The 15168-nt window shown below is 46.7% G+C and overlaps 1 protein-coding gene across 1 annotated transcript in view; it reads right to left on the bottom strand.

Moving 5' to 3' along the window:
- Window positions 1-15168, bottom strand: part of MCCC2 (methylcrotonyl-CoA carboxylase subunit 2) — a 501365-nt gene that overhangs the window by 399468 nt on the left and 86729 nt on the right. The window contains exon 4 of the mRNA XM_069627517.1: window positions 1622-1723. Within this exon, the coding sequence (XP_069483618.1) occupies window positions 1622-1723 (102 nt within the window). The remainder of the gene's footprint in view (window positions 1-1621; window positions 1724-15168) is intronic.

Raw genomic sequence — 15168 nt, forward strand, 5'->3', positions numbered from 1 at the left:
GGAGGGCTTGAGCTTCAGGACATCCACGACCAGAGCAATATGAGGCAGGCCTAGAGCCGGTGGATATTTTCAATGGAGGATATCTTGAGGTAAAGATTGAATATCATGGGGGACAGGATAGATGCTTGCGGGACTTCACAGGTGATTGGTAGAGTTGGTGATCTGGAGGAATCAATTAGTACGAACTGTTGGCAATTAGCAAGGTAGGATTTGAACCAGTTGAGGACGATCTCGCTTATCCCCAGGCGACGATGTAGATTGTCAGTGAGTGTCTGGTGGTCTACTGTGTCAAATGCTGCTGAAAGGTCAAGGAGAACCAGGAGAAAACGATGGCCATCCTCAAGAATTTTAAGGGCATTGTCGATCACCTTGATGGTAGCTGTGCTTCATCTGGGGCAGAAGCCAAATTGGTAGGACTAAAGGAGGTTATTGGCTCGGGGGAGTTTTGTGGCTACTGCTTTCCCAAGGATCTTACCTATGATGGGAAATGGGTGAGGGGGTGGTAGTTGCTGAGGTCATCAGGGTCCAGTGTTACTTTCTTGAGAAGCAGGAGGATTTGTCTGGTCTTGAGGGTCAAGGGAAGGTGCCTTGAGTTAGGGAGCTGTTGATGATTGTTGGGTAAGTGAGGAGTGCTTCAGTCGGAAAGGTCTGGAGTAGGTCTGGAGTACAGAGGCCAGGAGGATGTAGCTTGCATATGTTGTGGCCTTGAGCAATGCTAGGGAGGCAGTGAGGTGTTCCATAGTTAGCATCTTGAAAGGTGTCCAGGTAGAGGTAGTTGTGGTTTTGCAAGATGGGATGTGTAGTTTGCTATCAATTGTGGCATTGGTGTCTGGTCAGATCATGATGATCTTGTTGACGAGGAAAGAGTTGATGACTGGATTTTCCAATGGGTGGGTCTGATAAAGGGTTGACACAGTGATTGATGGCTTTGTAGAGGGCTCTGCTTGCATTGTTGACATTGGCATTGGCCATGGTTTTTTGGTAGTAAGCAGCCTTGGCAGTAGTGATCAGTTGTTTGCGTGTAGTACATAGTTCCTTAAGCAGGGCAAGGTTGGATGTTCTGCAGAATTTTCACAAAGTCCTTGACCTTGATACCTGAACTACCCAGGTTTCTAACACATCACCCCCAGCACTGCCTGCAAGCACTCAAACAGCTTTTTCATAGATTGGACGCAACGGAAAAATCCATAAATAAATACATCACATCAATGCTTTTACAGAACTACAGCCAGAGCTATAAAACATGTCAAATCTACTGCTGTGTTTAGCTAGTTCACGTGGGACCATTGGACATGCCACAACATCTACTGGCGCTCAATCTGGAGTGTGTGCTACACCAGGCTAACACTTGAAATGTTCAGAAAAGCCTTACTTGCTAGGAATGTGTAGCAAGCCGTATACGTTTTAGCTATCCTTCCGATGATGCTTGACCCGTGGAAGAGAAAACATATCCGTTAATCCATCAGTGCTTTTGTCTTCTACATGTGCTCCAGACCCCAATTAAAATGTCCAACAATATGCATTAGCAACTATCAGGGAAAGATAAGATCACAAAGAGCTGGACCACAAAATACCACATGTACTTTCTGCACACATAAGTAAGGGCCAATGCCAATCTTACCCCGACACACGACCAATGCCTGTGATGATGCCTCCGGCGGGCACCTCTTCATCACCGTACAGACGGTACCCCGCGAACTGCGAGAACTCCAGGAAAGGTGATCTGAAGAAGATAAAACAATTGACATTTGGGGAAAGATGAATAACTTGTTCCTGACATCTCTGAGAATGGTATTCAAGAAGTCCACCTAACAAATTTGAAAGCTAAAAAGCAGACATACTGGAGGCACCCAAGAATATTGAGAAAAACATGACATTGACAACAGTGGATTAATTCAGCATCAAGATTAAAAATACAGTTGTGTGCAGGTGTGGCATGAAGAAGCAATCAATAGGACGAAGAAAACATGCATGGTGTGAGGAGGACTTTGAGTCCAGGCACTTCTCTACCAAGATCCCTTCCCGGTAACCAGATCCAAGTGTACATGCCTGCTATGAACAAATTGCAGGGTAGAGGGAAAGCCACAAGAGGAAGGTGGTGAGAGGGGAGTAGCCAATGACAAAAAAAGCCAAGGAAAGAATTGCACCAATGGCAAATGTGGCAGACCAGCCACGGTCTAAAGCTAAACTGAGACGAGCGCATGGGTTAAGGGTGCAGTGTAACATTATAAAACATTCAATGATGGGATGTCTATTATATTGGTTAAAATATAGCTATCTTACGGTGCAAGTCAAACAGGAATGCATGTTACAGTAAGCAAGCGTATAAAACAGACATGGTGTTCTAAACATGACCCTACCAGCTAGGGTCACTGGAAGAGTTCTGGATTCGTTTATGGTTAGACATGCCCAAAAATACCATGTTCATTCGAAGTAGAATGAAATCCTAACTATTAGCAGTGTAAAACCAATACAATAACTTTTCATTTTGGGAAATCAACCAGCAGCGATCCAAACATGGTCGATAGTTTCAAAAGTCAAAGGTTGCGAGCAGCAGAGTCCGTCTCCGGTTTGGCATTTACGGTTCTAGTGATGAAGATGGCTTTTGCACATGCAGGTCGACTTTGGATCTACTTGGGGAGATAGTGGGCCACAGAAAGTGTTGACCAGATGCTGGGATTCAATATGGATGTCCAGTAGCTGATATATCAGGTCTGGATAAAGGGAGGTGCAGATGGTCACCCAGCGACATGTGTCCGGTAAGCCTGGGGTACCTCAGAGTGCCAGGGGTATTTGAAGAAAGGTTGTTAGCTTTTGTAACCTTGGGTCTGGGGCTCTACCCATTACCAGAACTCTGGCCACCCAGTGATCCCACTTCTTGTGTTATGCTGTTCATGAAAAAGCAGCAAAGTGTCTTCCGGGAGAAGAAGTGTCCTGAAGGCTTGCTATCCAGCTGTGACCACCAGAACGGGGGAGCGAGAGCATACCACATAGCTCCCTTTGGTTTTGAGATAGATGGAATCTGCAGATCCCGGCAGTGCATTGCCACCAGAGTGTGATCATGGACTGGAGCATAACAGTTTCCTCACGCTCCTTTGTGGTATGGAGTTATCATCTCATTGCTTCTAGACTCATCCCAGCGATGACAAAGTGGTGAAGATTGCCCTGTATTATTGCATTGCATTACAGCTTCCACCCGAAACATTACATCCTTCCAAACATTTGGTGCCCCCCTCCCTCAATCCTTGTGGGCTGCCGCATTTCAACATTGCAGGTCTTCTTCCCAGGCATGGATTCAGCCATTAATTACAGACATTTTATTCACAGACTGGCCAAATCTGTCCCGAACCGCCATCGCTCTATGCTTCCTGGCCATGCTGCAGCCAGGGCCATATACAATCACACCAGTACCCTTTTGCATAAAGGAAACCATGTTTAAGAAGAGCACCAGCTCGGCCCTCAATGCTAAGAAACAGTCTACTGTTCCCTGTTTTAAGTATGTTTATTGATTTGGTGTTTCGTGACCCACCACATACATGTTAAATGTACCAGAGTGCCGAGTGAGTTAAAGAGGAGAGGGTATAGGGCGAGGACAGGAGTGGGCATGGTGCCAAGTAGGGAGACGAAGGATGCCTGTGGTTTCAGGGGAAACCTTTTAGGGCACTGAAGTGCGGTCGTAACACTAGAATGTTTTGCTTTAAAGTGAACCATACATAACAAATGTTAGGGTTGAAATTTCAAGGACCCAAGAGTTGGCAGGGAGTAAGACGCCACCCACCCTATGGATGCCTGAAAGACAATAGTCTTGAGGCTACCAAAAGCATGGGGGAAAAGGACTGTTTTCAGGTTCTTGCAAAACCTGCGAGGGTTTGGCTCCAGTTTCATTTCCCAAGGTAAATTATTCTAATCAGATTATCAGATGATTCGTGACTAAAGTTGCAAATACCCTACAAGTTAATATCGCTGCCAACACTGGCTTGGAGCTTTCGCAACTAACCAAGGAAGGCCATTTTCCCCAGTGAAGCACTCGTTATTGCTGGGGCGCCTCACCCTGAGAGGCTCTCGGGGCTCACAGCACAGAGTTGCATGTCTACGGAGGCACTGGCTCAGCAGTCATCAGGGAAAAGGGTCATTGACCCAGCTAGGAAAGCAAAATGTTCAAGGGGTGGTGCCAGATCTGGCATTTAGGAATTTCAATTGAACAATTCGCCCAGATTTTACATACAATAAACCCATAGAGGACCATTGGTGGATTAAGAATAAACTGCCCCGAATCAGAGGTCCGCCCTACCAAGCAATTCCCTACAAGAGTTTCTGATTTTCCATTTGTCCAGGAACCAAACAGTTTTAGATAAAAAAAAATTCAAATCAGAGAATTGTGGGAAGCAATGAATGAAGGATATTTACTTGCCCGGAAATGCAAGAAAGGATTCTGGAAGAAGCGCTTATTGCCGATGGTGGGCATATCTGGACTGAGACGCGGACTCGAACAATATCTTGGCATATTTCAGAGCATACCTTTCTCTTTCAAAACCAAAACCTTAAGCGACTTGATAGCCTAACCTCAGATAGAGTGCATGCAGGAGGGCAACCTAGGCTATAGCTCAACTCATTTTGTCTGGATACTACAGAAGAGGGATAGGGAGATTACAACGCAGCAGCATTAGTCGAATTGCCTTATATGAATTTGGCTGCAAATATATGTGGGGCGGGTGGGTAAACATGAAAATAAAGAAAGGGGGAGGTCGGGGGAGGACTGCAGTTGGTCTCCCCACACAATTATTTGCGGCCAAATGTAAAAAAAAAAAATATATATATATATATATATATATATATATTATTTTTTTTATTTTTTTTTTCTCGATAAAATCGACAAAAATAAAATGAGACCAAATGACATAGAACCAAGAAGGCCTTTCAGGATTTACATTTGACTATTTCTATTGGTCATCCCAATGTCAGGGAGCACATTTTGGCATGGCAGAGAGCCACCTTCCATCTTGTTCACATCAATGGTGATATGCACTCCCCATGCTGCTGTATCCCATCTAGTATCTAGTGTGGCCCAGGTGGATTGACAATGCAAGCATGGATGAAAAAAAAGAAAATGTCTGATGCAAGTGCGGGTTCCTCGCGGACCGTGTGGAAACTGCTGGGCATCTGCCTTTTTTTGCCAAAATATAACTATGCAACGTATATATGGTGCCGGATACTGACTAATGGAGCACTGTTTCCACAGTTTGGGTGGCAGGTTGTAGAGGGAACGTGGGGGCGGGGGGGGGGGATTTGGGGGATTTCTATAGGAAGAATTACTCAAGATGTCGGTAATTGAAATTCCTTTAAGTCCTGTGAAGTATTTTTTTGCTTTTCACCAAATATCACTGGAAACAGCTGCGCAGAAGCCCCATCCCACTCTACAACCACAGGTGGTAACACAGTTCTACAGCTTTCTACAAGCACATTGCCGTTGTATCTCAGAGAAAGCAAATTGAATTATAGCAGGCACCCTTGCTTGCTCAGGCAGCCTGTGAGGAAACTATGTGGCGTAGAAGAGGCGGTACACAGCTGTAGGTACTTGACCAACTAGACCAGGTACAGATTGTGATCATATATGGTTATATACAGCACTTGCAATATCACTGTTCAGCAGCACCTCAGTGACTCCTGCAAACCTAATTGGTGTCCCCAATATCCTAATCAAGCTGGACTCATCCGGTAGAGGTGTGATCAGAGAATAACGTCCGGTTCATTGACCAATGACGACAACATATGTTCAGCCTTTGCCAAAAGAAAATACATTGTCATGGCGTTCAACCTCCTGCTGTGCCTGAAGATCAACTGAAATGCTAATATTTGTAAAGAATAGTATTTCTAATTTTTCTTTTAATGCAGTGTGACTAGCATTGCTTTGGCTGCAGGCTCACCGTCCACTCCAACTTCAAAAGTTGGTGCATTAGGAAGTGTGGAATTTACAACATTTTCAAACATATTAATTTACAGGTGCAGATCCTTACTAAGAGGGATGCAGGAAGAGTACAATGCTCATAGAGGGTGGGTTGGAGCCGCAAGAGGCTTGAGTTTGGAGGTGGCTTGAGATTTGAGACCATTGGAGATTGAAGACCCTGCAGAGATGGAGGAAGTTGGAGAGGTGGCAGCAGAGGAGAGTAGCAGGAGGGTGTGAGCATTAAGACTGAGGAGCTGCTAACATCAGGGGAGAGGCATGATGCCAGGAGCATGTGGTAAAATCTGGAGGAGAGATTGGAAGTCAGGAGGAGGTGGCATGAGCAAGTGCACAGGAGGAGGTGGTAAGACCCAAAACAGAGGAGGTGGTGATAACCTCAGGGTCGGGGAGTGACAAAGAGGAAGTAAAACCAGGTGACAGGAGTAATAGGGTGGTGGTGTAGCGGAAACATCAACGGGCAAAGATGGTAGGAAAGCTGGTAGGGAGGTGGCAGATGTTACAGCAGCAAAGAAAGAAGGTAGCGACCCAGAAGAGTGAATGCCAAGAGGAGTAGATGTTTTGGAGGGGAAGCAACATCTGGTGAAGGTGGAGCAGACAAGGAGGACAAGGTAATAGCCATAGGTGAAGGAGGTACAGAGGAAGAGGAGGCAAGAACATCTGAGAGCAAAGGAGGAACTGAGAAGAATGCAGAGAGCAGTGTTGAACTCTATCATCTGGTCATTAAATGCTTCTTGGTCCCAAGTAATCCCTGTGACAGTGGCCACGTTTACCAGTATTTTTAGACAAAGTACAAGCATCAAATAAATGTTCTCCCACTCAGTCAGATGCTCAGCGGTGAAGGCTCCATCTGGTTATGGTTGAATTCACTGAGCATTACACTGAACCAAGGTATTGGGGGCAACTGTCCCGAAGTCAATCACAGTGAACCTCTTTTTTTAGCACATTATTGGGAAGATCATATTGCATTCATGATTAGAGCAATCATGCTGCCATGGAGTTTTAGCCCAATCTGATCATGCAATGCCACTCTACAGCTTTTTTGAGCTCTGTGCCATCTGTTCCAAAGTAAAACACTCAACGTTCTAATTTTCAAGAGGGGAAATGTCATGGGGGGCGGGGTGGAGTCTGTGACTGCTTGGTGCTGGTCCATTTAAATGTTGTCTGGTCCATATTTACGGACATAATGTTCAACAAGAGGGTAATTTTTTATTTATTGTGTGATTTAGCTTTATTAATAACACTTTACACACATGCATCAATATAAAACATTACATATCGATTCTTATAGAAATACACATAAAAATTGATTCAGGCCGAGAAAAAAGAAGAGTTAAAAACAGAATCTCTTTAAAAAAATCATTATTACAAGCACAACTAAAACAGGTATTTAGGAACCATTGGGAGGCGGCTGGGGTGGTGACAATGGGGGATATTTGGCAGGAGGGGGCCATCATAGAGTTTGAAGTGCTGGGGGAGGAGACGGGGTTGCATAGGGGCCAGTATATTACATACCACAGGATGGTCCAGAGAATTAGGAGCACATGGCCTGAAACGGTACTGGAAGGAGAACCAGATGCTACTGTGGACTTGATATATGATATGACAGAGGGGGGGCATGAGATCTCCAGACTGTATGAGATGATGATGTCTAAGCTCGGGAAGAAGTTAACACAATTGAGACTAGATTGGGAGGCGGAAGTGGGCGCCCCATTAGAAGATGGGATGTGGGAACGTGCTTTGGGAAACCACAACAAGGTGTCAAGGAATGCGAGACTGAAACAGATACAACTATATATTACGCACATAGCATACATGACACCAGAAAGGATAGCCAGGTTCAAGGATGCTGGGAGACAAGCATGTCCTAAATGTGATCAAGAAAAGTCTGGCATGGTGCACATGTTCTGGGCATGTCCAGTAATTGAGCAATTCTGGGGTGAAATAGCACAAAAGCTAGAGGGAAAGGGGGTCACGATGGTTGCAAATACGGCTTGGGCTTGCTTGCTTGCTTGCTTGGGGGGGTTCCCCAGATCGCAGAAACTTAAGCATATTAGTAAACTGAAAGATCTAGCATATGTGCTCGCAAAAAGAAGGATTGCCATGGGATGGAAGACTTGTCATAAACCACGGGTGGAGGTGTGGTGGAAGGATCTGCAGAAGTGGGCGGAGGCAGAAACCATGGTATGGCAAGAGGCGAGTAATGCAGGGGATGAGGAGGAGGCGGGAAGCTTGATGGCATGGAGATCATTAATTGCGGAATTGTTTGGGACGGTACAAGACCTGACAGAATCCACGGTTAGTGGGACCCCACCACGCGATGCAGGTATTGTTGATGCATACACTGCGTGTGTGGTTTGTATTGTTTTGTTTGAATAAATTAATAAAAATAAAAAAAATAAAAACAAATAAAACAGGTACTTTACTAAATTAATTATTGAAATCACAAGATGCACATTGGGTTCTACAAGGAGAAACATTGACTATTTCTAAAATAAGATTCAAGCATCAGATAGCGAAGGTCAGAAAGTGCTGTGCAGTCTAGAATTACATCTTTCAAAGTTTCATTCGCCTTCAAACAGTGCTGGCAAGATCGGTCTGCATTAGTTACTTTACTATGCGTCCCCAAGACATCCTTAGTCAAAAAGAGATTTAATTTCAATCTACCCAGAAAGTCCTTAATTTCTTTGCAGGATGTCTGATAAAACATTTCTGTATTTTGTTGAAAGGTTTAATATCAAATGCAAAGTGTTCAAAAATGTTATATATTTCTAACCGGGTTCTATTCAAAATCCAATCATTTTCGTACATTTTCTTTTTGACCTTAAAATGAGTATATTACAGGTCAGATACAGAACATTGGTCGTGAGTATGGGCATGGACCCCTTAATCCATTGAGGCAAAGTAATACAATCACCTCGAGTAACGGATGCATTTAGTTGTTTAAACAGGGTACCAACAGGAGGAAATAAAATGCTGCATAATAGCTGTAATCTACGCGAAGAGATCAGGGCCTCCAGTGAAACCAGGTCCAAGATGTGTCGAATAGCGACCAAAGGAACAAATGATGGGAGGGAAAGGACATGCTTCCAAATAGTTGCTTCAACTTTGGACAATAGTAGGCCCTCTTCTCTCTTCTCGTACCTCAGCTCCATAAATTAATCTTGGAACCAAGATTTGATTATGCATCTTAATCACTGGGGCAAGAGAGAATCAACCAGATCTATTGTCCAAAATTCAAAGTTGGGTAGAAGCCGAGACAGCTATTAGCTCAAGTGCCTTGTTTGCCAGGACCAATGATCTCTTGGATTAGGAAATTATGCCAAGATATTTGAATTCAGATACTTCCTCAATTTATTGACCACCGATAAACCAGCCAAAGTTCCTTCTACCTGACAACGGCGTGTGACGATTCATAAGAAGGACCTTGGATTTAGGAACATTATTGTGCAATCCCAGATCCTTAAAATATTGATCAATCACTGTCAAAGAAGTTTGCAATCCCAATGCGGTGTAATCCAGCAGAAATACATTGTCTGCGTAAAGGAGGTACTGCAATTTAATGGAACCCAGTTTCAGTGGATTTGCAACAATAGTAGCCAAGGCCGCTCCTATTACTAGAATATACAAGTTAAATAGGAACAGCGCTAACACACAGCCCTGCCGAAGACCACATGCTGCATAAATCCATGCAGTATAGTTCCCCCTCTTTGATCTAATTTAACCTTCAAATTAATATCTGTATGTAGATGTTCCAAAATATTGACCAGATATTCAGGGCAATCTCATTCCCTTAACATCTTCCATAGGCGTAAGAGATCTATGCAGTCAAATGCCTTTGTGATGTCTAAAAAGGCCACGTACAAACTGCACTTTGATTAAAGCCCTTGTTTAGTTAGTAAGCGAATAAGGAAACAATTAAGGGATGTATTGGCCACCTTTCTGAAGCCAGATTGATCGATGTCAAATTTCCCAGAACCTACCACCCAGTGTTCCAGGTCGCACAGTAAAAATCGAGAAGATGTTGGACGAGGCGTCAAGTAGAGAGATTGGGCGGTAATTTACAGGATCAGCTCTATCTCCCTTTTTAAAGATCACTACAATCATTGTCTCCTTCCAGGTAGATGGAACAACATGACACAACAGCACGTTGCGGTATAAAAGCAGTAAAATCTCTGCCCTTAACAGCAGAGCCATTTTTTAAAAGGGAGATTCGTTAGGCCGTCTGGGCCCGGAGCATTGGACTTTTTTGCCTTCTTGATTGCCCACACTATGTCTTCTGTGTCAATTTGCGAATCCTGCCATGAGGAAAAACGCACCGGTGCTAGGTCAGAAGCCATGGTGGAGGCATTTGTTCCATTAGCGCAGCCATATAAGGTGTTAAAGTGAGACTCCCAAACAGGCCCTGAGATTGACTCTGCTTGCAGAGCTATCTGAACCGCTTGACCGCCTATCAACTGCCAATAAGTCACTTGAGTTTGGTGCGGATAACACAGACTGCGTCTTTTTGGTAAAGTAGGTACCTGTGGCCCCTTAGCCAATTTTGATAAGTTTGTCTGAGTTTCTTTATTAGCATAGGAAACGCAGGGCCTAACTTGTTCGCTTGCCCGATGTTCTGTCTAAATGTTATTTTTCTTAAGATAACAGCCAAGTTATATTTGTGGGAAAGATCACTACATGATGTCCTTTGGGACAACATAGACGGGGGTAGTAAACCCTGCAATATAGTCTGTAGATGGAGGCCAAACGTGACGTGAGACTTATCAGTGAAGGTTCCCTCCAGTAAATGCTGTTCTACTTTAATGTTAAAGTGTTCAGCTATTTTAGAAAACCATAAGACCGCTTGATCGAGTGGTCTGATATCAATGAGGGGTAAAGGGCTTAACGTGGGCCCTCCATTGGTGAACCCTACACCCATGAGAGTCTAAGCTGCGAGTGGTCGCTCTCCTAGCAATGTTTAATATTCAAATCATGAAAACTAGTCACCATGGAGTAACCAGATGAACACGTAATCTAGTGTTGATCGATGGCTTCCGCTAGACCAGGTATATTTAGGCGGAAAATCTCCCTCTGTTCTACCATTTAGAGGTGTTAAGTTACATTTGTCTAGAAAAGACTGTACCAATCTGCCCCTAACTGTGGCATTCTATTTATATTGCCAGTAATGGTCTTTATTGTACCAGGTAGCATCTAGACATTCTGCATTAATGTCACCCATGATAACCAGATCAGTTTCTTTGGAAGCACAATGTGATTCAATGCACTTAGGTGATTACAGATAAAAAGTCAACATGTTGAGGCATGATTGTAGTAAACAATGAACACAACCAACTACTTCCAGACAAGGTCAGCAACATCACACCAAGTAATCCTAATGCCCAGAATATCCCCACACCCCAGTAAGAGATTTTCAACCCTAGACCTGGTGAAATTCGCCAGGCAGTCCATAGGCCCTGAAAGGTCTTCCCTTTTGACATTTTTGTTGAGCAGGCTCATGTAAGATGAGAACCCCATCCACAACTGGGTTGTCTAACAAAGGTTTCTTGTAGACAAATAAAGTCTGCTTCATCCCAGAGCAGTCCCTTACAACAAAGATGGTAAAAACCTTGAGTGTTCCATGAGAGCAATCGCATGGCCAGATTTCAATTAGAACCATTTTGCCCCCGTTTATGCTCTTCAAAGGAATGAATCACGTGAGCCCAATCGTAAGAAACTGTGAGCTTTTTGTCAATAGGGGGTCCTGCACCAGTGGAACAGATGGAGTCCACTTTAAAATTATCTAACAGGGGTTCACGGGGTATTAAGTCAAAACCCTAACTGGGGATTTCCCTTTGACGGACAGAGAGCAGTTCTTCGCAAACATCAGTTAGCAAATATCCCATGTTACATAGCCTCTCTGATTCGGCCATCACCAAATGGGACTGAAAACCCACTTTTACAACGTCCACCCTTCTGAAATCCACCACAAATATTCTTGCAATATCTGTAGAAGTCAATGAGTACAAAGATGGAATTTCTTTGAACAAAGCCAAAATAATTTGGCGTTTCAGTGGGTAAACCCTGTTGACCCTAAAACGTACATTTTTTTTTTTTAGATACACTAAACTCTCTCCCAATTTTGGACTGGATCCCACAAGACCTGGAATTGAGGTCCCCTCATCAACCTCCCCTATTACTGGGAGCTTGAAGGGTGCCGTTGTTATTGGGCTTTTGGGTTCCCCGAGGAGCATGATCCAAGAAAGTGGATGACACACGCTCCCTTGTGGCTCGAAGCCTCTGTTCTTCCACTGTAATAAAGGCGGGGGATCTATCCAGAGCAGTCTAGGGCGTGCAGGCGGCAGGTACAAAATTAGGGGCAGCTGTATTTGACACTACTCTGGCTTGCACATTTCCAGCTGACAGAGGTAGGCTAGCTTGCTCATCCCTTCCCCCCAGGCTCAGAGAACCATCCAGCGGTTCATTGACAGTATTTGGTGTCAAACTAGAATCGCTCTCTGCAGAGTCAATAGAATAAGTAGAGAGCATTGAACGGTTAATCACATTTCCAATCACAATTTTGTCTTTAGCTTTTAAAAAAGCTGTAATTGGCGTGGCCTGATGTCCGAGGAGTGAGGACGCAGGCTCCCTGAGCTCCGGCTAACCCACGGCAGTCAGATCCTTTGCTGGGTGCCTTGGCCCACAGACATTACAGACACAGAGACCCACCAACAAACGAGGCGAAGAACTCTGATTTCCGCCTTACTCCGACGAAAATCGGACCCCGAGAAGCCTCTGCCACGACTCGGCCCGGCTCCCCCTCCTCCCCGTGCGAGGCGCACAAGATGGCGGCCGCCGCGAGCTGACGGACCCGCCGCGCGCATCGGGGCCGGGGACTGGCGGGCGCGGACCCAGGCGGACCTGGGCTGCTCGCGAGTGCCCCCCCCCTGCTGATGTCCCTCCCTGGGGGCACAGGGCGAACCCACGGCCTGACAGCCAGAGCCCGCTAAATCCCCATCAAGGACCGGTGGTGCCCCCTACCCCCACGGCTTGGGTGCCCCGGGCGACCGCCGAGGACCGGCGCCACGCAAGATCTCTGTGCGACGGGGACGCCCGGAGTCGTCGGAGCCGGTGGTGCCTAGGGCCCATTTCAGAGGAGCTGCACGACGCGGAGTGGCGCCGACCCACGCCGGAGGAGCTGCGCCTGCCGGCCCGTCTGGTGAGTGTTCTCACCGATCGTCGGGCCTGCTGTGCCCGCTGGAGGGGCGCTGCACTCCATTCCGGGGAGGTGTGCCGACGGACCCCGCCGGGGCCGCTTACCCCGCCACCCAACGGACACTCCAACATCGGGGGCCTGCTGCCCGGCTCCCCAACCCACAGCAGCATAATTCCGGACTCCCGGACAGCCACCTCGACATAGGGGGGCCGACCCCCTGCTCCCCGAAGCGGATCCTGCCTCGCCGACGGGGACCGGGTCATCGCCCAACCACCCGGCCCCGCAACCCTACATTGTAGCCCATCCGTGGTGCTCACGGAAAACCCCCTCCTGGGGCTGGCGACCCAACCTTCCTCACCTATCAAGTGAATCTACGGCCACACCACACTGGACGAATCAATCAATCGAACTCTGTCGATTCGCTCTGGGGAAGCCTCCCCTACCGCTCCAGCCACATACCACACCACTTAAACGGTGCCATCTCAGGAGCCCCCTCAGAGGCCCTATCACACCATAGACCACCCCATGGTCCCAAGAGACGCTACCACTCCCTGAGGCCCAGAATATCAAGGTGAGCGGCGGAACCACACAGTGGTACACTGGGCTGAGACAGCCTCTGAGTGCCTACACAAGATATTTCCCTCAAGTGGAACTACAGACACGCTGCTCACTTGCTGAGACCAAGCTAAAAAGAGATGGCCGCTGCCAGGAACAAAGCCAAGAACGCCACACTAGACCCCTTCATGACACCCAAGCCTCTCCCCACTGCCCAATCCACCCCGAAGAACCCAACAAATCGCGATGGCCCAGAAGAGGAGGCCAGGCATAACCAACTGCTCGAGGCGATCGCAGCCCTGAGAACATTCATCGACAGGAAAATAGGGGAGGTTAAGGCTGATATCCAACTCATAAGGCAAGATGCCCGCAACTTAACAGAGCGCGTAACCATCATTGAATCTTCCCAGAAAGACATCTCAGACGGGACATCGTCGTTACAGAAAGAGGTTGCAGACCTAAAACACAAAGTGAGCTTCCTGGAGGCAAGGTCCGAGGAAGCAGAAGGGCGGGCCAGACGAAATAATATCAGGATCCTGGGCATACCGGAAGGGACAGAGAACATCGACCCGACAGCCTACGTAGAAGCCCTAATACAGCAGGAAATAGGGGCATCGAACCTCTCACAGGGTTTTGCCACAGAGAGAGCCCACAGATCACTTCAGAAGAGGCCTCCTCCCGGATCCTATCCCCGCCCCATCATCGCTAAGGTCCTCAACTTCCGCGATCGTGAGGTGATCTTGAAATTCTCAAGAGACGGAGGAGAAATAGAGCGGGGCAATTCAAAGATCACCATATACCCCGACTACACCCAATCAGTACAGAGAGCAAGGAATTCCTTTGTTCCGATCAAGGCCAGGCTGAGGAAACTAAACCTGAAATATATGCTCCTATACCCCTCACGACTAAAAGTAATCCATAAAGGGCGTGCGATATTCTTAGAATCACCAGAGGCGGCCTCCATGTGGATGGAACACAACAACCTGGCTGAGATTCCTACAGAATCCGCACCTGAGAATCACAAAGAAAGCACCCAGGGTTGATCGCTTACTACCACGGCCGGGGCACCCAAGCCCCTCACATCGCACCCTAACCCAGAACGAAGCTACACTACCACTGAAGCAAAACTACCAAGCGAGAATGCTGAATGACTGCGGGACTTGCCTGGCCTCTCACCCATGGACACAGACCGCGCACCCACCGATGACCAGTGCAGGCCAGTTGCCTGCACGCACCCACTCGCGCCAGAGACCCGGATTAGGTCAGACAGCGCGAGAGCTCCCGAGCACTGCACTCCGGTGACAGAAGCTGGGCGCGTCAGTTACAGTTACTTTTTTCAAGTTATTATCGTTTCGAATGTCCTACCTCAGATGAACAATGACTGGCCTGGTCTGGACCCCGATCCAGGGGCTAGCTCCACCCAACCCACACAAGCGAGGCAACATGCATCTCACGATGCACC

The sequence above is a fragment of the Ambystoma mexicanum genome, chromosome 6p, assembly GCF_040938575.1.
Source record: "Ambystoma mexicanum isolate Mex_15411 chromosome 6p, UKY_AmexF1_1, whole genome shotgun sequence".
Classification (NCBI taxonomy): domain Eukaryota; kingdom Metazoa; phylum Chordata; class Amphibia; order Caudata; family Ambystomatidae; genus Ambystoma; species Ambystoma mexicanum.